General features: G+C 38.5%; 1 protein-coding gene across 6 annotated transcripts in view; it reads right to left on the bottom strand.

The window, feature by feature from the left end:
* Positions 1-4,904: 4,904 nt before the first annotated feature.
* The window catches only part of uckl1b (uridine-cytidine kinase 1-like 1b), a 39,114-nt gene continuing 18,026 nt past the window's right edge, over positions 4,905-25,992 (bottom strand). For 2 of the 6 annotated variants that reach the window (XM_088332747.1, XM_088332744.1), the window contains exons 3-15: positions 25,442-25,548; positions 23,182-23,352; positions 22,325-22,396; positions 21,968-22,157; positions 21,460-21,521; positions 18,448-18,467; positions 17,764-17,862; positions 17,594-17,687; positions 14,960-15,022; positions 14,746-14,874; positions 14,557-14,664; positions 11,328-11,484; positions 4,905-6,046 (exon numbers count right to left, since the gene is read on the bottom strand). In XM_088332747.1, the coding sequence (XP_088188873.1) occupies positions 5,967-6,046; positions 11,328-11,484; positions 14,557-14,664; positions 14,746-14,874; positions 14,960-15,022; positions 17,594-17,687; positions 17,764-17,862; positions 18,448-18,467; positions 21,460-21,521; positions 21,968-22,157; positions 22,325-22,396; positions 23,182-23,352; positions 25,442-25,548 (1,352 nt within the window). In that variant the 3' untranslated portion in view covers positions 4,905-5,966. Of the gene's footprint in view, positions 6,047-11,327; positions 11,485-14,556; positions 14,665-14,745; positions 14,875-14,959; positions 15,023-17,593; positions 17,688-17,763; positions 17,863-18,447; positions 18,468-19,921; positions 19,939-21,459; positions 21,522-21,967; positions 22,158-22,324; positions 22,397-23,181; positions 23,353-25,441; positions 25,549-25,992 lie in introns of all 6 variants that reach the window. The other 4 variants (XM_088332748.1, XM_088332746.1, XM_088332749.1 and 1 more) reach the window with 4 other exon arrangements.

The following is a 25,992-nucleotide window of genomic DNA, read 5'->3' as shown; positions in this document are numbered from 1 at the left end:
CTTTAATATTTAGTTTGTATTTCCATAGGAGTATTTTTTCTTTGTTATTATTTTTGTTGTTATATTTTTGTATCATAGTGTTACTGTAGTAGTATTTTTGTAGTATTTCTATGGTAATTGTTTCTTTTCAGAATGAAAGCAAAATAACGAATTAAGTCCCTTTTTTAAGCGCTAATATTATTGACATTTACTTTTGGAGTAATTTTGGATTATTTAATATTTTTGTCATAATATAGGCTGTCCTGCTGCCTCAGGACCAGGACAACTTGCTGTCGTTGACCGAGTTATGGATCCTGGTGTTGACCACAAGATCCTGAAGAAGAACGTCCGGCCATCAATCTGTGCCCTCAAAATCAAGGTCTCTTTGATCACGCAGCAGGACAATGATCCGAGACACACCAGCAAGTCCACCTCTGAATGACTCAAAAAAAAAAAAAAAAAAAGAAGATTCTGGAGTGGCCAAGTCAAAGTCTGGATTTAAATCCAATTGAGATGCTGTGGTGTGACCTTAAACGGGTAGTACAAGCCCCTCCAATATGGCATATTTTAAACAATTGTGCAAAGAAGAGTGGGTCAAAATTCCTCTACAGCGTCGTGAAAGACTCGTTGCCAATTATTGTAAAGGTTTGATTTCTGTTATCATCGCCAAAGGTGGCCTGATTCGTTATTAGGTGCAGGGGGCAATTACTTTTTCACAATTTTTTTGGTGCCTTAAAAAACATTTCAAAACTGCATTTTGTATTTTCTTGGGTGGTCTCTGTGTGATATTAAAATTGTTTTTATGATCTGAAACCTCTGTGAGTGATAAATATGCAGAAATAAAAAACACAGAAAACAGGAAGAGGGCAAATGCTTCATCTCTGAATTTCATTTTTTATTGTACAGAGTGAAAATTGTCCAGGTAAAAAAATGTGGTGAAAAAGATGTTAGAGCAAAATAAGAAAAGAAAAAAACGTAAGAATTATTAACGCAATAGTTTGGAAAATAAATAGTAAAAAAATAAATAAAGAGGAAATAGAAAAATGATGAGCTTAATGGTCTGCTGACAGACCAATATTTACTATTTTGTATTAATTATTATTTTTATTTTATTTTTGAGAGTGTATTTAAAGGGTGGTTTAAAGTGCTTGGCCCAGTCTGAAAAGAACAACAAGTCAACTGATTGTGGAGAAAAACAAGATTTATACCAACGACCACTCCTGCATTGAGGCGTGACCTCTTCTAACTATCAGCGGAACATATTGTACTTCTAGGCGTATTTTTAAATCACTATTTATGTCATTCCTTTTACTTGAGTAAATTGGTGAAGAACAAATGGTACTCTTACTCAACTACTGTAGACTCCATTCAAATCTTTATTTAAATCTCCAACACCTTAGTACACGTCTTTCAGTTTTTTCTCAGGCACATTTATTTTGTCAGAGACCTTGTTTCTTTTATTTAGATTTTTTTCTTTAACTGAACTGTATATGCAGTGTATATAGCTGTAGCCTCATATATATATATATATATATATATATATATATATATATATATACACATATATATTTAACCTATCAATCCACCTAACAAACTGAGTACACAGACTTGTAATTTATTGTTTATTGGATGGACTTCTATGATCTGATTGATTGGTTGTTTGAAAAAAAACAAAAGACGTTGCTACCCAGTACTTGAGTACTTGACTCCATTTTTTTTTTCACCAAGTACTTTTTTACTTTTACGCAACAAATTATTTGAATGACTATTTTTTTTTTTTTTACTTCTACTGGAGTCTTGTTATCCTGAAGTAACAGTACTTATACTTGAGTGCTTTTTTTGGGCTTTTCTACCCACATCTGCATTTACGCAAACGCGCACACATACTTATCAAACTCCACGGCTTCCCTTACAAAATAATCTTACACCATATTTTTTTTCAAACACGTTCATTTATGTAGTTTAACATGTTATATTGTACACGTGTTTCGTTATATCATATATATTGTTAATTAACATTTTGTTGTGAGATACTGAGTTGCTCGACATAAATGAGGTTTATTATTAAAAAAAGTTTAAAAATTAAGTAGCTTGGACGTTCACTGTAGAAGCAAAAAATACATGCAAATATAATTAAAGAGAATAATACATTTTGTTATTCAAATTATTAATTCATTTTCTGCATTAAATTATTGTTGGTTATATACAGATTAAAGGAATACCCACAAACCCGTCCTTTTTTAATTTTCTCCTTTTATACTTCCTTTTTTTCTTAACTTCTTTATACAACATAATAATCCATCAAAGCAAGTGAGCCTTTTGAGAGCCGGCTTTCTTTAATGAGTTGAGCCGAAAAAGTCGGTTCTCTAAAAAGACACAGACTTCCTTTCACTACACAACTTGAACTCGTTTGACTTGATTGATTTTCCGTTTCGTGGTATTCGGTGTCTACCGGATGGTACCCATAATTGACAAATTTGCGTTTTTCCGTACAGATTTTCTCGTACGTCGTACACGTCTTAAAATGCATAATAAACGTACTTTGTACGGCAAAAAGGTACAGGTCTACAGGTATGTGTACACAAAGTCGATATCCAAACGTGGCGTCGAGCGCCTTGAATTTGGTTTCATTGCCGGTGTTGAATTTTCCACTGACACTGTCATTCAAGAGACTGATTTGAAAAGATTTCAGAAAAATGTCGAAGCTCATGTCGAAGCTCTTGTCGAGCCTGAGCACTCATTTGACGGGGGAAGAAATGCGCAGAACGTTTTGATTCATTTCTGACAGATGCGGAGAAGCTAGCAAACAGGCTAATTGACATTCATAACTTCCCTTCTGTCTTTTGGCTGTCCTTCAGCGCCTTCAACAAATCCCCCCCCCCACCACAAAAGGGCCTTGTTGTAGGTCAATATGTATCTGACAGGCGGTTTGAAATTGTCCATCAGGCTCATCAGACGTGCGTCAATCATACTTGAGCTCGACAGCTGTCAGAAATCGTTACAGGAAGTGATGGATGACATGAAGGTTAATTTCCACTAGAAGAGAACAAGCGTAGTATCCCTCCTCTCGTTTAGGGTATTTTTTGTGGTTGTGTTGATTCTTAGAGAATATTTGAGTTTATTATCTATAGGTGTGATGCCAGAAATGTGGCTGTAGGGGAGACCAGGTGCACTTGTAACACATTTTGCTTTCTCCCTCCCCATTTTAGAATCGTTTGTGCTAGCCTTTTATACATGGTACCTTATTTTGTAGACGGGCCAGAGTGGAACCCTTTTTCAGCCCATGAGTTTTCCACCGGCAGCATGGCAGAGCAGTGGTTAGCGCATGTGCGGCACAGTTCTGAGATCGAACATTCCTGTCTGGAGTTTGCATGTTCTCCCCGTGCTTGTGTGGGTTTCCTCCGGGCACTCTGGTTTCCTCCCACTTTCCAAAATCATGCATGTCAGGTTAATTGGCCGGTCCAAATTGTCCTTAGGGTTGAATGAGCAAGTGAGTTGTCTGTCTCCATGTGCCCTGCGACTGGCTGGCAACCAATGCCCGAAGACAGCTGGGATGGGCTCCAGCATCCCGAGTGACATGGCCGCTTTCTGGTGTCCCATTTCATCTGGAGGGACGAAAGCATGACCAACTTAGGTGCCGAGGTGCCTAACTTTTTTGGGTGTTTGGGCAATTGGGTTGGCCATGGTCCAAAAATGTTTGTGTGTGTTTTTTTTCTTCCCTTTTATTTCCTTTGTTATTGTATGTGTTTGTCTTGCTGTTGGTCACCCCTCTTGAGGGATATGACCAAGGTAGATAGATAGATAAATAAAGTCTGAAGAGGTGGGTTTCGAGTCCTGATTTGAAGATGGACATTGTGGTCTCCGGAGATGGTTATGGATTGTCGTGTAGGTGTAAAGAAGGATTTTGTAGGCAATTCTTTAGTTGATTAGGACCCAGTGGAGCTTCTGAAGGACAGGGGCGATTTGATGGCGAGAGGGGTTTTTAGTGATGATGCGGGCCGCAGTTATGGACCAGCTGAAGTTTATGGAGGGACTTATGAGGTTGACCGTGGGGGGAGGGAATTGCAGTATTTGAGGCGTTAGGTGTCAATGCTATGGACAAGAATGGCGGTGGTGTGGGGGGTGATGGAGGGGCGAAGACGGGTGATGGATCACAGGTGAAAGTAAGCAGACCAGGTGATGGTATTTATACGAGAGTTCAAGGAGAGTGTACTGTCGAGGATGATACCCAGACTCTTGGCCTGAGGGGAGAGAAAACTGAGGAACTGTGAGAGAGAAGGTGTGAACTTTAGGGAGGGTGGGTTTGGTGCCAATGAGAAGTAGTTCAGTTTTGTTGTGATTTAGTTTTAAGAAGTTGATGGTTAACCATAATTTCAATCCAGATGAGTGAAAGGTGAGGTAGAATGGTGGGAGTGTGGCATTGGGCTTGCAGGAAAAGTAGAGTTGGGTGTCATCCACGAAGCAGTGGAAAGAAATGTTGAATTTACGGAGGATATGGCCTAGGACGAGGATGTAGGCTACAAAGAGGAGGGCCCCCCAGGGCCCTGTCCTGGGGCACACCTGTGGTAAAAGGAGAGGGGCCGGAGGAGAAGGACTTGAGTTGTATGGATTGAGTGCGGCCTGTGAGGACGAATGAAACTATTGGAGTTGGGTGTGGGTTATGCAAGGTAAAGAGAGTCTGCTAAGAAGAATGGGAAGAAAGTGCAGTTTCTTTGGTCCTGAGTTGAATATGAAGTTGGGAGGGATCTACTTTTTCAAGGATTTTGGACATGGTTTTGGCTGGCATTGATATAATTCTCAAGGCTTCTTGTGGCTAAAAAAAGAACAACTGAAATAATAATCAGGACTTAAAGTAAATATAAGCAGTGACACATTTCAATATCACAGCCTCTTTCGTATTACTTAAAGAAACGACAATAATACAATTAATATAATTGCACTTTTATTGAACACTTTAAAAAAAATGCAGTGCAAGTTGTGAAACCCAACAGTGTAAAGGTATGAAAGACAACAAAGGGAGTGTGACGACGTTTTTCTAGCCTGAAACCTTGAAGTGAATGCATTGGGTAAGTAATGAAGTCCCATTCTTCTTTTCAAAATTTAATAAAACTGCATTAAAGAGGGGCAGCACAGCAATGGGATGGTTAGTGCACAGCCCCACCATGTGGAGGTCCAGGGTTTAATATGTGTGCCCCGCGACTGGCTGGCAACCTAACCACTTCCTGAAAAAGGCCATGATGGGCTAAAGCACCCCAGCGATGCTAGTGATGATAAGCGGTGCGTAAAATGGATGGATTGATGCATTGAAAGACAAATGATTTAAAGTCTAGATTTAATGCAATAGCTTCACAGCAGTTGATTATTTTCGATTCTGAAGTGAAGTCGAGTGAAAGTGCAGCTACACAAAATGTACGGCAACTTTGCCTTGAAAGAAAATGGTCTAGAGTTGTATAATATGTTGTCACTATCTGCCATCTGTGGGTAGGTGAAGCCCTTTGACAATCTTTAGTGAATAAAAAGCTTTTATAAATAAATAAGACTTGATATATGCAGTAGTCTTGCAGCACGCAAACTCTCAGTGGTGTTGTGTAGGTCTCTAACGCCCGACAGAGAAAGTAAAATAACCCCTACGCATTTTTTAACTAAACGGTTGCTTTGAAAGTGCATATGAATGTTGAGTTTTCAAACTAATTTAAGTGCAAGTGGCTGATGAAGGCAATTCTTACTGCCATAAACAAATTCACATTCAATGTGTCCTCCACAGTACCAGGCATCTAAGGCGACATTGCAAGTGTTCTACACGAACCAACATTCTGTACAAAAAATATCTTTACAGTACATCACAACTCCATGACTAATATCAATAATTTAAACGCTTTCACATGGCGACTCTATGATTAGTTTTGCTTGGCGCCCCACAGGGGCAAGGAAGCAGTCTTTGGCTGGCCACCTCATGGGCAAGTTCACCACTGGTGACCCGTTTTCAATCAGTAACTGGGCTCATCGGTCTCATCGTCACTCCAGTCAGGAGGTGCATCCGTACCAAAATATCGATCGCCAAAATTCCCTAAAAAAGAAAAAAAAAAGAAAATTGAGGGTCCGTACCCCTTTCTTATGTCAACATGTAAGCCCTTTTGAAGGAAATTCAAAGCCAGTACCATTAAAAAAAGAAATCTGGTGCGACTCCTTGTGTATTTTGAAAATCCACAAATATATGTATGATTTCCATTTTAATCTAGCGTGTGCAAGACACGATTATTAGATCTTAAGTAAATCACAAATAATAATAATAATAATAATAAATATGCTTGTGGATCTGAATAACATGTGTGTAAATATTTTTTTTAAACAAATCTGATTAAAAAGGACAGTAATATGTAGCTTACATTTTTTGTTTCAGCAATTTCTTCCCATTAAAATTGACCACTTGTATAGCACATGATAAATAACCATAATGGATACATAACCAATGCACTAATACACATTTCATATTGCCAGTTTAGGTATAGCATGCACATGTCTTCTTGGGCTCGATGTCGCTTCACAAGACAATGCCATTTAAACCAAGGCCAGTTGCCGTTAATCACAAAGTAAGAAATGCAATGGCAAAGTGAAGCGATCACTAATTTTCAAGCAGACTTGATGAGAAAGGTGGCAACGATTTCAAGCATTTAAATGCACTTTACCTAAAATTCAACCACTTTTTAATCTTCAAAAACAAAACATTCAAATTCAAGCATTTTCACGGATTTCAGGCACCCGAATACTGAAAATTGTCCAATTAAAGCAAAAGGAGGGGAGATCTTTCCGACCATAAATTCCGGACTACAGTCTGCTACTTTTTCCGTCATTTTAAACGCTGGAGCTTACAATACGATGTGGATTCTTTTTTTTTTTTTTTTTTTTTTTTGGGTTGTGGCGGATTGTCGCGGGGGCTTTGGACTTGTTTGTGGACTGTGTTCACTGCTGTCAATTTTAATAAACTAGCACTACAGTCAATATATATTAAATTTGAATTAATATACCGTATTTTCCGCACTATAGGGCGCACCGGGTTATAGGGCGCACCCCCAAAAAATAGTTTTTGGTCCTATATCTTCCATAGATAAGGCGCACCGGATTATAAGGCGCTACAATGGGAACGTCGACAAAACAGTCAGATGATTCAGCCCAACTGATTACGCCCTTAACATTCCCAAAGGTGGCAAAGAAGCAAATACGTGTCGTAGACACGTGCGGATGCGGTGTCCGCACGATGTCACTTAAATGCATTGTTCCATCATTCGGAAGGTTCAAGTCTTGGAATTCAAGAAATGCCAAACATTTCTTAGATTCTATTTTCTTTTTCGCTCGCAACTTTACTGTGCATATGACAATGAACACTTGGAATTGAGTTTAATTCACTCAACTCATCACAGCAACATCAAGATCGTTCTAAAACAAGATACCGAGAAAATATAAAGCCGCATAGCTCACCTAAGTTCTCACGTTCAATAATGATACGCAATCATGGTCTTCTACAACCGTAAGTGAAGTAATTCCAGGAGAGAAAATTATTTGCAAATACAGACTAAAAAAACATGTTTCTTTATGGTGTACTTTAGCAAGCTTGCAGGGTCTGTTTTGGCCCTCTAGCCAATCCGAGGCTCTGAATAACTTCAGCCAATAGCGATCGATTCAACGGATGATTGATACATCTTTTTCGGCCAATTGCAGGGTTTGTTTTGGCGCTCTAGCCAATCCGAGGCTCCGAATAACTTCAGCCAATAGTGATCGATTTAACGGATGATTGACACATCTTTTTCGGCCAATTGCAGGGTTTGTTTCGGCCCTCTAGCCTATCCGAGGCTCCAAATAACTTTAGCCAATAGTGATCGATTAAAATGATGATTGACACATTGGTTAGCCAATGAAACGCCGGTATATAAATCCCAGCATACACCGCGGACTACTCCACGTTCGGGGGGAAATCGAGTCGGCGGCTGTTGCGTAAGTTGCGAGACCTTGTGATTTAATGTTAATCCATAAATAAGACGCACTGTATTATAAGGCGCATGGTCAGCTTTTGAAAAAAAATAAGACTTTTAGGTGCGCCTTATAGTGCGGAAAATACGGTATACACATCTGTTCAACAAAAACAATTTCATAGTCAATGTTCTGTACTAACTAAATTTTAGAAACCTGTACAAAACAACAGCACAAGACGAGCCAGCCATGCAACTGATCTTAGGTTCTCCAATCCCATGCACATATGAACTGGTGATAGAGAGAAGAGACCAAAAATTGCTAGTACAAAAAAAAAAAAAATCATACCATAGAATTCAGACTATAAGCCGCTGCTTTTTCCCCAAGCTTTTAACCCTGCAACTTATGCAATGATGCGGCAAATGTAGGCATTTTCTCAAAAGGGCCTCCAGGGGCGCCCGAGCAGTAAAGGTAAGAGTGAGACACGTGGAATATATGTGTCGAGGAAGACGCAAGTTTAATGTAAATTAGTGCATGAATAAAATTACCATGGATAAACGCTCATCATGGAAAAGGTGTCAATCGAAGGGGAGGGCCGACGACCATATTGGGAGTATATTTTCGAGTCTGTTTGTTTGTAAATTGAAATAATGTGGCGAAACGAACGGATTACAAGAAGCAACGTCCAACGACTCACAAATGTTTGAGACGGATTAATATTCATCTGACGGCATTATTGTGTGTTTTGGAATAAATATTTTACACTGTTGTATTCTATGGATTGTCCTTGATGTAACAAAGCTATTTTCGCGGACATTCAAAGAAGTTGAAGACGGCCAAGGAACGTAATGGTGAGTAACGCCGGCTTTAATTTTTGGGTATCTTGTTTCAGACTGATCGTGATGAGTAGTTTGAAATGGTTATTACTTATTGAATCCCAAAAGTTTGAGCTTTCCAAGGATATGTAGCATGACATATTCCAGTTACTGGTGAAATCGTACGGACACGTTAAGGGGCTAAGATACCGTATATCATTAAAACTCTGTGTAGCATCTTACTTTGTAAAAATAGCTCATGTTTCAATGTGGGTACATGCAGCTTATGTATGCACAACAGGATTTTTCCTTGAAAAAAGGTACTGGGTGCGGCTTATATTTAGGTGCACCTTACAGTCCGAATTTTACGGTATATTGGGACAACTAACTAAGGAAGGGTGATAATTATAAGGCTGACAGTTATCTGACTGATAACAGCCTAATACAGGTGTCTGTAATGTATGGCTCATGAGCAAGATAATGCTCAGAGATATTACAAGGGCCATAGTGACATTCTCTGTGATTTTCCGATTTTGGTGTAAGCAGAGCCAAAGCTACACAGAAAGTCACGTGTTCAGTTCGTAATATATATATACACCAAAGTTTCAACTACAGTTTACGTTCACTGTGGTACACCAACAGACCCCATTTTGGCTGTACATCGCTAAAGAATCCTTTACATGGAACCTCACAAAACAATCTGTTAACTGTTGAGAAACTCTTTGATGAAAACCCAAAGAACAAACTGCAAACACCATAAACTAACAGCCAAGCTCCCAGAGCAATTTGATTGGATGAGCGATAGGGGAGGGCGGATCTTTATTTTGCAGTATTTGTGACATTATTACATAAGAACTATGCTTGGACCTTGTTTTTTAAACCATTACTTACGGCCAAAATGACAGTGAAAATGTTTTTTTAGTGGTATATGTGTTGATAATAGGACACAGGCTCTGAAATAATTTTTTCAAAGATTTTATCAAATCATCAAACGTCACATAGTGAAATAAAAAGGGCCTAGATTTACCTTTTGTCTGTTAAGCAGGTTAAGTGGTTTTGTTGAATTTTGTCTTGAAATATATGGTGCAGCTTTCAAAAATCAACTACAACCAAATTGCACTTATGGTTCTTTGAGTCAAAAAGGTGCCAGAATCCTGGCCTTAGATGAGGTTACCGTTTTCAGCATGATAGGAAAAATATACTCAATATTTAGTCACCTTCTGTCTCACTAAAATATTCAATCAACCAACATTACTTGTTAAAAAGATTCTAAGCATTTCCGAATTTTTTTTTTTACGTAGAAGTAGCAATACTTGGTCTCCTCTATCACTTTTTAATTGGCACAGCATGTGTAATGTTGTGATTGTACAGGCTTCAACTTCACAACGACAAGGAAGAGGTTGCAGCCATTACTCAATCAGCCCAAATTCAAGACTTTTAGGCAAAATTCAATGAAGTCTCGTAATTTGTGGCAACGAATCACCCATAAAAAATGTGAAAGGTCAGTCTATCGCTCAATATGGTGACCTCTGCCTGTGCAATTCTGACAGATTGTCAAAAGCCAGCAAAAGCAGAGGTCATTCGATCAGTTTTTCAAGAAACACAAGGCAAAAAGGTAAATCAATATTTTTATTGTTTCATTTATTCTTTGTTTTTTACATTATGTGCCTCTCATTTTATGTTTACTAATAATAATAATAATAATTTCCTTTGTATTGTCAATCTTTGTAACAATGTACACAGAACGAAATGTCGATACACCTGACCCGTTGTAGCGAGTCGATGCAGCCGCAGCCAACAGAGGGCGCCGCCATTATACCAATTAGGTATGTCTCGGCCGAGGCGCGAACCAGCGACCTCCCAGTCTCAAAGCGGGCACACTACCATCTTGCGTCAATCTAATTTTAATATGTATTTGTTTCATGTTCTGACGCTCTTGTATGATTTATTAAAAAATGTAAAAAATATATCATACTTTTGCCAGGCTTGAAACAGATTAACGCATATACATTTTAAAGGTGATTCAACTTACAAATGTTTAAGGTAACAAATCTACTCCCAGAATGAATTAAATTCTCAAGTAGAGGTAAAACTGTGTTAAAACATAAGTGTTTTTCAACATTGAAGAATAACGGTATATTGTAACGTCATAAATAGGAATCAAATAAACAAAGAATAAAGTATTTTATAATCTTTCATATTTATACTCACTGAGTGAGAAACCTGGGCCTGTTTGAATGAACAGAGAGCTGATATCCTGGCAAAAATCGATGAAAGTGGAAGAAAGCTGTGGAGAAAGACCTAATTCGCACAAGGAAATTAGCTACCAGCTGCTGCCGCTTATGGTATCGAAAATTACTACATGATTACAAAGCCTGGCGCAAGACCGCACAGGCACACATATTGGATAATTTCCCACGGCATTTCTCAGCACAATGGTTGAAAAACACTGCAATAAATATTACACACTGTGTTAAATTTGACCATGCAACTTTTAATCAACTGCGGCCTGTACTCCGGAATCTATAGTAATCAAAGTACTTAGCCAAAAGGTTGCACGGTGCTCACCGATGCCAGGTATGATGTGGAAGAGATCGTTGACCTTCTTGTCCACGGCCGTGGTGATGATCTTGACCTGCGGGAAGGCATAGGCCACCGAATGTACTCCCATTTCAGCCATAAGCAGAGATACCAGGAGGATTTTTTCCTCTGGCACATCGTGGTCCTGAAAAAGAAACGTCCAGTAACACATGGCTACTTAACAAACACCTGAATAAATTAGGATTTGCTACACAAGTCCCTCATCTCATTCTCAGGGGACATGGTTTTGCTGGTGGGCTAACTTTGTAAAATGTGGGCTGCATTTGGTTAAGAAATTGGGGAGAAAGGTCAAAGGAGGAAAGATATATTTGATTTGATTTTTTTGTATCTACCAATACAGTCTCGAATCCTATACCTCAGGCGTTACATGAGGGAAAAAGATAATGTAGGCCTTTCTCTTATTTTAGACATTTTTAAAGATATTTTTTTGCATTTCTGCACATACCATTCATTCCAAGAAAAAAAATAGAAACAACTCTTTTTAGAATAGCAGAGATTATATGAATTTATTAAAACATGTTATGTTTCTCTGTTATGAATAAACCCTGAAATGAAATTGTATTTTAAACGCTCAGAATGAAGGCAAAGTAATAAATTATGTCACCTTTTAAAGCACATTAATATGCATCGTCAAGTCAAGTAACGCTTATTTGTATAGCCCATAATCACAAGAAGTCTCAAAAGGCTGTAGAAACAGGGCAACATTTTCAAGTATTTAGAAGCACAGCAGCCACAAAATAGTACTTTTCAATTTTTGAAAACACAACATCAAAATATAAGCTTTTTCAAGGATTTTAAGCACCGGTAAAAATCCTGAATGTTGGGACTAGCACATCACAAAGAAAAGAAACTACATTAGTAATGGGATTTTCTGGGTGCCTTCACCCAAATTCAAGTAATTTCAGTCCTAGAAAACACAACATTGAAATTCAAGCATTTGATTCCAAGCACTCGAACGAACTCTGCAAATACATCGGTGCATATCAATGATCAAGAAGGGCCAAACCATTCTTCGTAGGGAGATGGAGAATTAACAGGGAAAAAACTCCCTACAAATTTAGTTGACTACTTTCTGATTTGTGTCCAATAGTTTTAAACCCTTGCAAGGAAAAAATTGAAATCATTGATTTTGTCTTATTTTGCTTCCATAATTATTTGTATTATTCATATCGAGATAGATATTATGATATAAAAGTCGTCAAGAATCTAAAAAAAAGCAGACTTAAGCCATTTGTTTACCCTTCATGTTATTTCTAATCCATTAATAATTATTAAAAATATTCAGAAGATAAACTGTAAATGTATCCCAGTAATTTCATTAAATAGCGCAGGCATTGCATACATTTTACACTATTGGAGTTGGGTGTGGGTTATGCAAGGTGAAGAGAGTCTGCTAAGAAGAATGGGAAGAAAGTGCAGTTTCTTTGGTCCTGAGTTCAATATGAAGTTGGGAGGGATCTACTTTTTCAAGGATTTTGGATATGGTTTTGGCTGGCATTGATATAACTCTCAAGGCTTCTTGTGGCTAAAAAAAGAACAACTGTTATAAAAATCAGGACTTAAAGTAAATATAAGCAGTGACACATTTCAATATCACAGCCTCTTTCGTATTACTTAAAGAAACTACAATAATACAAATAATATAATTGCACTTTTATTTAATTACACACTATAGCATCATCATATAAAAAAAAAGGTTTGTATGATTATCTTTCCCAATTGAAAGAAAGAGCACGAAGGGAAATATGCAAAGGGACTTACAAAGGATTTCAATTCATGTTATATAACGTACAAACAAAAACATACCTATGGTTATCGTACATTAAAAAAAGGGCTAAATGTAGCTTTTGACACCAGAAATGGCAAAGCCGAATGCTCAAAACACATGAACGGAATTAAATTTTGTCTTAGTACAAGCTTCACTGGATTTGAAGCCGTAGGCTCTAACAGCAATAAAAATGAACTAATTCATCTATCTCTTACATTTTAAGCCCGGCGCAAACCATGTGCGTACCGCATGGGGAGTTCAGCATCGACACTTTTGGTTACAGAACACCAACACCTGAGGCGTGTTCAGGAGAGTGAGTGATTGCTATCGCGAGCTATCGCTAGCTTCTGAACGGCCAGTGATTATTGAGCGCTCGCCCGAGTAATCACGGGAGAAAGACCGCTTACTTTGATTTCCAACATGGCGTCGACAGTGCAGAAGATGGAGGATCTCACCCTGACGAGTGCTGTTGGCGATGTAATATATCGTCTTACATTGCCTGGTAATGTTTGTGAACAATGCAAGACAGGTATGACCCTTCCACTGCGTTTAGGATAACCTTGACTGTGTCAATATGCGAACTGTCGCTCATATCAGCCAACTCGCTCAAAGCAAGCTGTAGAACGAAATCCATTGTACTGTCGTCGGCCATTTTGGATCAGTAAGGCAATCAAAGTGAGCGATTACAAAACGTTCAGCAGTGCGCGGCAAGCGATTATCAAGAGACTACATGTCTGATCACTCTCCTGAACACGCCTCTGATCTCCTTTAGGCTCAGAGTTGTATCACGTATTTTCTAGATCATTTGACCATTCAAAAGGGGGATTACAAAGACAACACATAATTACTTCTTCACCGAAGGAGAACATGAATGAGGGCTGCCCGAAAGAATGTGAGCTGTATATTTTTAGACAATATTGACAGGACAACCACACTGTGGAGAATAATGCCGGATTATAATACTCACATGTTTTTAGGCTGTTGTCATCGGTTGTTTCCACAGTGATTTATAAAATTGCATTTGCTTATTATCTTTTTTCGAGAATTAACGGAAACTACAGCAAACGGCCGTTAATGCCGACGGAAAAAAGCAGTTTGTCGATTTCCTCGGTGCAGCCATGATAAAGCCGCAGTGTTTAAAATGTAGCAAAAAGTAGGGGCTTGTAGTCCGGAATTTACTTCCTTGACACTACTTGCATTGTTCCTAAATTAATCAGTGTAAACCCGTGACAATCAAAGGCCAATTAGCAAAACAGCTTTCAAAAGAAATAGGCAAGTTTGTCAAAAAAAAGTATAGAGCACAAAGTGCAAAGAAAATCTATGATAAAAGTCTAAAATCTTTCATGCTATTTGGTGCATCATGGATACAACAAACTTGTCTGGTGTCCGCAAAACCTGTGGAATTTAAATCGCTAAAACCATACGCACCAGCAGCACTCGAACGGCCATCAAGGCTGCGGCACCGGTGGAAACAGTGCAGTCCATCAGGATAACATGATCTTCACTTATGTCTTTAGGGAGACGCAGATAATGAAGCTGTGCAAGAAATAAAGTATGAGATGATGCAGCCATAATGTGGACAAGTTTGATGGCTGTCTGTATGCTATCGTTCTAAACCTGGACCTCAGGTTCTCCAGTATCCTGGTTGGTCTGGATAAGAATTTTGCCGATGCGAACATCTTTGCAAACAGCTCTTAGAGCAGGCTCCATGGTCTCCCCAGCCCGAAGAATTGAAACGCCAGTAATCTGCGTTGAAACAAATAGATAAATAAACACATTTAGGAAAGGAGAAAACACTGTCAAAAGGTATTCAACTTAAAATGAACGTTACCCTCTTTCCATGGAAAGCTCTGCCTTCATAGTCCTCTCCCTGGGGTGTCTGGACAACGTGACGCTGTGAAAATAAAAGCGTTATTGCTCAAGAGAACCTCAACAGTAGTGAGTCACAATCTACAGCAACACTAACTGGTACACCTCCACCCGCAGTAGAAGCTATGGGTCCCTTAAAACAAAGACTAAAAGGGTCAGAGGTTTTTTTCCCCAGGGCCATCACAACAATAAACAAGCGTGCAAAATAGTTGAAAAAAATCTATCTTGCAACTTTTGGGGACATTTCTGTTGCTGCTAAATGTTATAGCATTACGTTTCATTTTTGTCATGATGCACTTTTTTCATTGTACTATTATTACAACTTAGGCCAGTCTTCAAGCACTACCCCTGTGACTATTTATCCGGACATTCTTTTATTTCATTCTTCTCTTTTTAAGAGACAATGAGCAGTATTTAGCGCCCCCTAGTTGTAAAAAACGTCATCAAAAACACAATATTGATTGAAATATTAAGCAAAATACACTTATCATACAAACATGCATTTAAAAAAACACTTGTAGGTTGAGATATTATCATTTATTTTACATATCACGATCTTCATCTGTGTTCTCCCCGTGCTTGCGTGGGTTTCCTCCGGGCACTCCGGTTTCCTCCCACATTCCAAAGACATGCATTTCAGGTGGATTGGCTGGTCCAAATTGTCCCTAGGTGTGAATGAGCGAGCGAGTTGTCTGTCCCTGTGTGCCCTGCGATTGGCTGGCAACCCGTTCGGGGTGGCCCCTGCCCACTGCCCGATGATTGCTGGGATGGGCTCTAGCACCCCCGCGACCCTACTGAGGATAAGCGGTGCAGCTAATGAGATGAGATGAGATCTTCATCTAATCACATTTTTTCCGGCAGCCCGCATAATTGTCCATCACCTTGCTGCTGTGGGTACCAAAAAGCCTCTTCAAGGCTGGGCAAAAAAAGAAGTGAGAAAGAATGGTGCAGTTTGGTCACTTTGAGTCTCTGTAATTTTAATTCTCCTTATGGTTTTTAGCACTTGTCTTTAGTTGCACTATTTACAGCGACATCTAGTGATCAACAGTGTTGGCGATATTCAGTAACGGTATAATCTAACTCATTACTTTATCCGCCGTTACCGTTACTGACTGTCAAAAGCGGTGCGTTACTTTGGCTACAGAACGCCAAAGGCGGCGTGCCCATGAACACCTGACGCCCTCTACAGAGTTCTTTACGTCACGTCTTTTGGGATCAGGCAACCATCCAAAATAGACTATAATATATTTAGATAGCGATTACGAATACAGTATTTACTACAAGAGAAAAGGCGAAACTGTGAATGCAGCAACCGACTCGTGTGGTTCGCGGACGAAATGGCTTTATGAGCCATCTACTGGAAGTGGGAGCGGGCTACCCAACAATCAAATGCCAGTTCCCTTCTAGATGGTATTTTTCTCTTGTGGTTGGTCAAAATGCTTTTTTATTTCTGGTATTTTGTGCTGTTGACTTAAAATTTGTTGAGTATAAAAAAGGTTGCATTGTTTTTAATGAAATATTTTGGTTTATACATATCTTAATTAATGTTTTCTGTGTTTTTCATTGTTCATGTTTGTTAATTTGCTTCATAATCCCCTTTTCAAGTGATTCATAATGATATATAATAAATGGTAATCTTGGGATTGAACAACAAAAACACAAAAAGCCATTGGGTAGCCGAAAGAGCTGGTTCTTTTTAGTGAGGTCAGCAGAAAACGCCAGTTCTCTCAAGGGTCGGAATTCTCAGCTTAACAATGGACCATTCGAGTTAGATTTAAATTTTTATTCTCACGTTATAATATCTTACTGCTCATTGTTATTGTATTTTATTGTTTAATGTTTATTTTTGTTTAGCTTAAAGTGTTGCTGTTGAAATGCAATAAATATAGTTCTATAACACAACTAACTACCTGTCTGTAGTGCTCTATTTAACTGACTCGAATACTACTCAGAAAATTTCAATTTTTTTGACAAACAAACAACTTCTTTTTAAAGTAACAGAAATAGTTACTTTCCCTTGTAACGAGTTACTTTTACTACAGAGTAATCCAGTTACTCAGTTACTTTATGGAAAAAGTAGTGAGTATTTATGACTAATTACCTTTTTTAGGTAACATGACCAACAGTGGTGGTCAAATAATACACACTGCACCTTTACATCTCTATAATGTGTTAATCATTGAGTGCCATGTCTATTCTCGTTGCAAAATATGTTCACAATGTTATTATCAATGACAATAAAGACAATTCAATTCACTTCTTAAATTCAAGTGTAAACAAATGAGGTATTACCTGGTTAAGGTACATTTAATTGACAAAGGCTTTTAATTAATTAGCAGTGCATAGTATGAAGGGTCAAATACTTTAATGGAATTTAGAAATATTGCAGGACATCTTCCTCAAAGTAAAAATGTGGTATGCAAGGTAAAAACCAAAAGCATGCGTTCTACAAGCAACAAAATGTGATGTGGATCCATACAAATCGTATCAAAATTACTCTAAATTGTTGGCATCTACTGAGCAAATGTCTTGCGTGAATAAAATTTAAATTTAAAGAACTTTTTGATTCTTAATTGAGCATCTTGTCATGAAGAACCTGTGAGGGCAGGAAGGACAGCGCTCGCTCAATCAACAGCCGCATCAGCCTTTTGGAGTAAAAGATGAACTCATCCCGGCTAGTTTCCTTGTTTCTGAAGGAGGTGACACGGAAAACAAAGCGTACACATGACAAGGGGCTACCACTTTCATCTGCATCTCGGATTCTACCTGATGATGGTGTGCATTCCCTTGACCTGGGGTGTACTCTCTAGAACGCTGAGCGTCTGGGGAAGCGGTTGAGCTTGGTGCGCTGAAGCCAGGGCTGCCCTGTTGCCGTGGCAAAAAAAATGGCGAGGAGAAAACGGGGAGCAAATAAATAGCGCACTTCAGAAAACTCCAGTGTGAATTTTCACAAGTCCATCACACTCACAACCTTGTAAGTAGAGAAGTGAGAATGCAAAGCGCATAAAATGACAAAGGATACAAACAGCTTTAGGATGATTTTTAAAAGCAAAAACATATAGCACAGCACAGCACACAGTGTCCTTGTTAGCGTCATTTGGTAGAAAATTACAACAGAAGAGAGACCATGGTAACAGAATTCATTCTGGGTTTAATCAAAACAATATTTCTTAAAAACTGGAGGCTTTTTGTTTCATACCTTTTGGTCTCAATGACTTGTAATAATCTTCCAAGATTGCACATAGAGCAACCACACGGGATTCAGTATGGTAGCTGTTAAACGAGGGTAATCCCCTAAATGACTAACTGAACACACGTTATTATGCGTAGTGATGCAGTCGAGGTGGTTTAGATGACGCTCCAAACAGCTACCGAGCCAACCCTGTCACTGAACTACGCTATTAGGCAAGATGCAAAGGCAAAAAAAGAAATCATAGCAAATCTGCTCACATATCCCAGCGGAGTTTCCTCTGCGGGCAATTTTCGGCAAAAGGACGACAATCAAGTGGACACGCAGACAGAGGACAACCGACAAGGGGGAGAGAAATGAAAGGGCACAGCATCAAGGTGAATGACTGGATGAAACGGAGATCTCATCACAAGAAGACTGCATATTTAGCATGGCGAGCTAGGCTGTGTTCACGCACAACTGCATATACTTTGTGCAGATGTGTGTTCCTATGAGCACATTGCATCAATGCTTCAAATTCCAAAGAGGTGAAAGTTGATATTTTTACTTCCTTTGAGGGACTGTCACATTATGCGGCTTGACACTGAATGGAAAAAACTGAGCACTAAGCAGCAAGGTCACTGAAAAGTCTCAGCGGACGGTCCAAAATCTGCCACTGTAGTTTTTTTGTGTTTTTTTTCCCCCTGTGATTCTCGCTACCTTTGAGAGGAGAAGTAAAATTTAAAAAAGGTGATCGAGTGTAAATTTGCGACGGTAGCAAGAGAGTGAGTGAGTTGTCAAAGAGGGAAAACCAACATGAAATGCTGGCTGCTCCACATTCACCTCAGCCACTTTGGCATTGGGATCCACATTGCAAAAACACCATATGAATTAGAGGAAATTTGAAGCATTTTTTTGTTTTTTAAATCACATTTTGGTTAAGTTGAAAACTGTCCATCCATAATAACTTAGCACTCTTTAAAGTTTTAGACTTGGAAAAAACATATAATAAGAATGTTTGCAGTACTTCATGGATCATCAGTCAAAAGTGGCAGATAACTACTAATTGCAAACAACTATTCAGCTACATTCATAAAACATTTTTATCATGATGCATGGAAAATGACATTTTGGTCCAGTGGAAAAATTAACACATGACCAATTTTGAGTGTAGTATCACAATAACTCATGCTTGGAAAAAAACAAACTTTGTACTCCCTAGATGTGGACAATTGATTAAAATGACTAAATATTTGTGTCCACAGGCTTAAGACTTTTGAAAATGGAATTTAAGACATTTAATACAAATTAAGGCCTTATTTTTCAGATTATTGAATTCCATTGCTTTTAAGACTCCGCGGGAACCCTGCTTTCAAAAAGCCTTCTTTGATACTCTTATCACATCTCAAATCTTTTGGAACATGATTTTTCAGGATTAGCTTTCATATTTACTAGGATCCACTCATAATTTTAAGGGTAACGTATCCTTTTTATAAGAATTTGACCAATAAAAGCAATTATTTGCACAAAGAATACACCCCCAGCTTTGCCAAGGAATAAATTCCAAATCATCTGGTCCAAATTTTGGTACATGGTGATGTCACATAGCAACCAGCAGACAGATGTAAGTTGGCCGCTTCCCTCTCCCTCACTCTTATTCTCAATTTTTCTTGCAGTAAGAGAACGAAGCAGCAGTCAGGAAAAGGGGCAGATGTTGAGAAATTGAATGATAGACAAGATTAAAAGCCACTCTACCTGACGCTGAGCTCGCGCTGTGAGCCGTGGGAGGTGGCAGGATGACAGTGTGGTGGGAAAAGAGCGGGAGAGCAATTCATCGTGAGTGTACAAGTGCCCATGTGGGTAGAAAGGGACTACAGAAGCGTAATGTGCATTTATAAAAATCAGTAAGGAGAATTCCTCTACATGTCGGTTTTGCAAAGTGCAACATGAGTACAGCTGGATCCAACATGAAAACCTCATCATAAAGTAGGAAAGCTAACAAACATGTCTTGATATAGATTTTTAAAGCTACTAAGTTGTGAATTATTTTTTTATAATGGTTCAGTTACATGTGCGATTTTAATATTCTGTGAGGAGCTTGTTTCCATGTTCATAGTGTTTTAGCCGACTTCACACATAAATAAATACATTGGGGGCGGCAGTAGCTCAGGAGGTAGAGCGATCGTTTTAGGATTAAGAAATCCCAGTTCGAATCCTGGCTTGCCCGTGTTACATGCCGAAGAGTCCTTAGGTAAGGCACTGAACCCCTACTACCCCCAATAAGCAGGTTAGCGCCTTACATGGCTGCACAGATCACGGCCGCTATTGGGAAATGTGAAGCACAATGTAAAGCGCTTTGGGAAGTCATTGACTTGAAAAGCGCTATATAAATGCAGATCATTTCATTTCATTTCATTGGGTTCAAATAAATGAGATGTTTCACAGATGATCTTTTGCAATTACGTTAGATTTAAAAACATATCTAACCATGGAGGGATTATGACACATTTTAACATTGATTAATTTACTTAAGTAAATAGAAAATATATTTCTTAACTGATGATGTAATTTCTGAAAACTCACAATGTCCTTTCCCTGTTGGGAATTAATTTAAGAAACAGCACACGTGTTAGCCGTTCAGTTTTTAGGGAAGTTTTTTGGGCATATTTTAGTTGGATATCGTATAAGTTGACAGAGCAGCTATATTAACAACATCATTAGGTGATTGAAGTGGAAGCAAGAACTATACAAAACACTGTTATTTTTAAGTTGAATCTGTTAACAGCGCCATAAAACACTCCCAACATGGTTGTATGGTTTCTCTATCACTAAATAATATAGACGATTTTTACATGCACAAAACCATTTGACCCATAAATAGCTTTGGTCAGGCATTTAAAAAAAGAAAAAGGGCAATTTTCAGAGTCCTTTAAAATGCAGCATATCTTACAACCACTAGATGGAGTTGAAGAGTAAAGCAAACATTGTACATTATGCAGACTATATGCTCGAATGAGAAATATTTTTTACTTGAATTCACGACTCATGATTTAGATTGACTTGTGTGTGGAAACTGGCAGGCTTTTATTTTATTTTTTGTTTCGGAGATTTAAAAGCATGCTGCATATAGTTTCTCTAATTATTTTCCTAAGGAAGAAGTTGTCAGCCTCTTACCAACTGAACCTGAGAATGGAGTATGAAGGCCCAAGTCTGAACCTATGTACTTCTAGTTATCAAACATGAAATGTTTCCTGCAAGTACATTCTTTATGAGGAACTCGAAAACGGTCTCACCTCCTCCAGCTGACTGTGGACGTGCTGCACAATCAAATCAATGGCTACCATATTCCCGCCACCTTTAGGAGTGATAAAAAAAGTGTCAATATTAGCAGAACAAAACTAACTTAAAATTGTGTTTTTGACAGCCATCACTCCTAAGTCAAGTCAAGTCAAATTTATTTATATAGCCCTTAATCACAAAAATGTCTCAAAGGACTGCACAGGATTACAGTTACAAAATTACACAATTACCTGATCTTAAACTAGCAAACCAGCATGCGGGCAAGGAAAAACTCAAAAACCTCAGTGTGAGGAGAAAAGAGAAACCTTGAGAAAGGACCTCACATGTGGTAATCCCCCTTCCAGGATTGAACAGGGTGAATTACAATTAGCATTACTGTACACAGAATAGTAAACACTAGGTAAGATGTTGAAAATGTCCGGAAAGAGCATGATATCAACGACGACGCCTTTCTGGTCACTCTACGTCATGCAACATGCAAGTTTTGGGGTGTAAACGTACCACGAGGCACTACAATATCAGCCAGGCGCATGGTGGGTTCGATGTACTGCTCAAAGGCTGGCTTGACAAACTTATTGTACTGCTTGATGACGCCTTCGATGTCCCGGCCACGATCGGTTATGTCCCTTCTCAATCGCCGCACCAGACGAATGTCCGAGTCAGTGTCGACAAAAATCTTCATGTCCAGCAACTTTTAGGGAAAACGTTGGAAAAAAATTATGTACATATATATTTTTTTTACATTCTTATAGAAATGAATTACTCAATAAGTTTTCTTTTGCAAGATACAGATGTCACGAAGTAAAAAAGGCCACAAATAAAAACAGATTTTTGTTCAAATCATCTTCATCACCCTACCTTCAAGAGCTCCTTATCCACAAAGGCCATAATTCCCTCAAAGATTATAACACTGGCTCCATACACTGTTTTCTGTGGTGGAAACGCATGTCAAATTTGTCATCATTTTTGTACTTTATTATGAGTGATATAATAAACAACTCACAATTTACTAAGAGGCGTGAAAATGGGTCAGGGATTAAAAAGGTAACTAGGGTGTGGAGGAAATATTAGTATTTATATGTGTATAAGCAATGTAAGTGACAAACGTTGAATATGTGCAACCATGATTTGTTTCCTTCGTCATGACCTTTTTCCGTTTATTTCCTATCTTTTATGACAACTCTCTGTTTTCTTCATTCTCTAGCATTCGTCTCTGGTACTGTGGATAAAAATACTGTGTTGAGATAAAAGTGAATTCCTTTTTGATGTATTCTATAGTCACTGGTGGTCTAGGGGTCAGGATTCGACGCTCTGATCGCCACGACCCGTGTTCCGTTCCCGTTCCAACCAATGCTTTGTGACATCAATCATTGGACAAATACATTAATATACTACCATGAGTTTTTTGGGGGGATAAAAATGCACCTTACCCACGGATAAAAACTGTATTCCAGTCCGCTCAAAATAAAATGATTTTAATTCAAACGCAAGGCCTCAAACGCCTGACTCATTGTGCAAAATTCTACGATAACACCTCAAAACATCTCTTTGGATCAACACGAAGGTCACACTTTTTGACTTAAAAAAGGCTAATTTCACCAAAAGGTAAGAGATTTCCATGCCGATACGAAAGAAAAAGGACACCAGTCACATACAGAAAAAAAATAAACACCAGTAAATACAGCAGAATAACTTTCTGGTGCGTTTATTCTTACCCACTCCTTCTGTCTGCCGTGAGTTGTAAAGTCATACACGGGGATTTTTACACTCTTTCCTTGCTTGAGCTTTCGCAGTGTGTGCGTCAGCAAGTCAAAGTCGAAGGCGTCCGGGTGGTCAAAATTATAGTCGTTACTGGCAGCCTGTTCCTGTTGTTCTGAAGAAAGAACCTAAAAGCACATTCACAAAAACAATTCAGAAATACAGTCGCATGAAAAAGTTTAGGCACTCCTAATGAATTTCGAGATTTTCGTTTATAAATCATTGGTTGCTCAAATCAGATTCCAGTTCAATATATCATAGCAAATGAACACAGTGGTATTTGAGAAGGGAAATGTTTTGAGGATCCCATGTTGCCACACTTTAGAAAAGATATAAAAAGGAGAACAGCTTGCATTTGGCCACCTTAAATACCCTTTTTCATGATTGGCTTCACCTTCGTGTGTTGGTCAGGGTCAGACTAGTGCTAAAGGTATTCAAATAAATAAATAAAAAAAGCAGGAGAGCCCAAAAGCTACTTTCACACTGCAGAGCTTAATGCTCAAATGCAATTTTTTTGGGTGGAATCCAATGTTTTTGTGAGATTGTTTACATTACCAACTGAATGCGAAATGTAACTGGATTTTCCTGGGTGAAAGCCCCACAGTTGTTATACATGGACAAGTGATGTCAAACGCAATGACCTCATGTTTACGGAAGTACTCATGGATGTTACCAGCAGCGCGTTGTCCCCCCAAACATTAATTACATCAAAAACCTAGCTTTCCCACTTTGAATATTGTCTGTGTGGTGGAATTTGATCATAAATATTGTTACCTACCACTAGAGGATATTATTGATTTAAGAATGAACTTGAGAGACATGTTGTGAATCTGCGATACGAAGTTGGCTGTTCAGTGAGTTTAAAATAAGCATTTGTTAATCTTTCATTAATATGTGATTTAACGTGTTTTCCTCCGCCCTTGTAGTTTATTTTTCTGCTTATGTAGAGGGCAAAATAGTACCATTTGCTGCCAATGAATGACGTGCAGGTCGCATAAATGAGTCTTGATTGTTCATTGAACCAGCAGTCATATTCCAAAAGATCGGATATGTATCGGATTTAGGACCACATAGAAAAGTGGCCTGGGTCTGGTGTGAAAAAAGGCGATTTACGCCGTTCAGACAGACTTTAACAGATCGGATACAAAAAATCTGATTTCCCTACCATGTTAACCTAGCCAAAATGTATGCACCTGCCTACTTTAGTTTAAGTATTTATGGCACACTTTCTGTAAATCTGTTGTGTTTTTGTGTGTTTATATTTAGGCACAACACACTAACAAAACTATAAACAATTTGCACGCAAAAAGCTACACAATACAATAATACAGTACTTAAAAATTTGCCCGAATGGAGTAGGCTCAAACCAAAACTTTTAAGCGCCTACCCCTTGTCCTAAGACATATTCAAAATCTGAACTTTACCTCACAAAGGATAGTTGGAAAACAAAGACATTTTATTTCAAATGTATTGGTAGTGTAAACTTTATTTCAGTTCTCAAATATCTAAGTGAAATTACTAAACAGAACAACCAAAGATTTAAGAAGGAAAATCTTCAAAATAGTCAGTGGTTCCCAATCATTTTCATCCGGCTGTTCAACATCAACACTAAACAGCGCATTGTTTGCAAATGCCAAGTTGTTAATTTGAATGTAAGGGACACTTGCACACAGACTCCTGTTCATAGTGAGTGAAACTAAATTTAGAGTACCATCACATGCCATGCTGACCTCTGCACTCAAAAGTCTGAGTTAAAAAGTGTTTGAGAGAATGATTTTAGGACAAAACTTGTGATCTAACTCTAAAAAATGTGCAATTCAACACAAAGTGCATTGCAGGAAAGGGTATCGTTCCCCGGACACAGCATTGTGATAACTGGCATTTGTGCTGAGCTCCAGCGCTCGTGGTCATAGTGACCGGATTACATAACCAAAGAAGCAGGGTAAACAGGGGAGCAGGAGCCTCCCCCCTCTTATCTCAATTTTGCCTTCAGAGACATTTCTAGGCAATAAAATTAAATCATTCCCCTCAGAACACCGCATTCTCGAACTGAAAACCATATTAATCTATTCCCACACCAAATAGCTGGGCAAAATGATTCCTTCAGGGGGACTAACCAGTCTGACCAGACATATTTAAAAACAGTTTTTCAAAATCTAAAAACAGGTTAGTTCACGTTTACATGTCGCCTCGGGTGGGTACCGTGCTCTCACATACCTTGTAAAAGGAGTCCATTGAGAGGAGGACAACCCAAGGAACGTCAAGAGCTTCGATGATTTTTCTGGCGACGGTAGTTTTTCCCGAAGCACTCCCACCGCATAGACCTGTGACACAATATTGACATTATTGCAGTGTTAGCTGTTATATCAAAAACAGTTATGGACAAAACTGCACCACTATAAGTAATACAGTTTAAAGGGACTACTAAAGGCAAAAATAGTTTCCATTTTAGTAGGTTTCTGGCAGTGACACTCGATGTACGCCATACTGGAAACAATGTTTTGAAACACGAAGAAGCCACTGACGACACAACAAACACACACCCACACAAAAAATGGAACAGATTTCGAATGTAAGTAGGTACGTAGCCTTTGCGTATTTTGATCATTCAAATATTTTTTAAGACGCAAACAAGAAATACATTTTACACAAAGAAAACTTGTATTGTATTGTTTTGATAATTTGTTATTGTGGTCTGTGATAAGGATGCCATATAGTACTTCTGTTTTTGTATTTGGCAAACTGAACAGTGCATGATCAGTGACTAA

The sequence above is a fragment of the Urocampus carinirostris genome, chromosome 3, assembly GCF_059441175.1.
Source record: "Urocampus carinirostris isolate Australia breed hairy pipefish chromosome 3, RoL_Ucar_1.0, whole genome shotgun sequence".
Lineage (NCBI taxonomy): Eukaryota > Metazoa > Chordata > Actinopteri > Syngnathiformes > Syngnathidae > Urocampus > Urocampus carinirostris.
The sequence above is the reverse complement of the archived record's forward strand: the minus strand, read 5'-3'. Positions and strand labels throughout refer to the sequence as shown.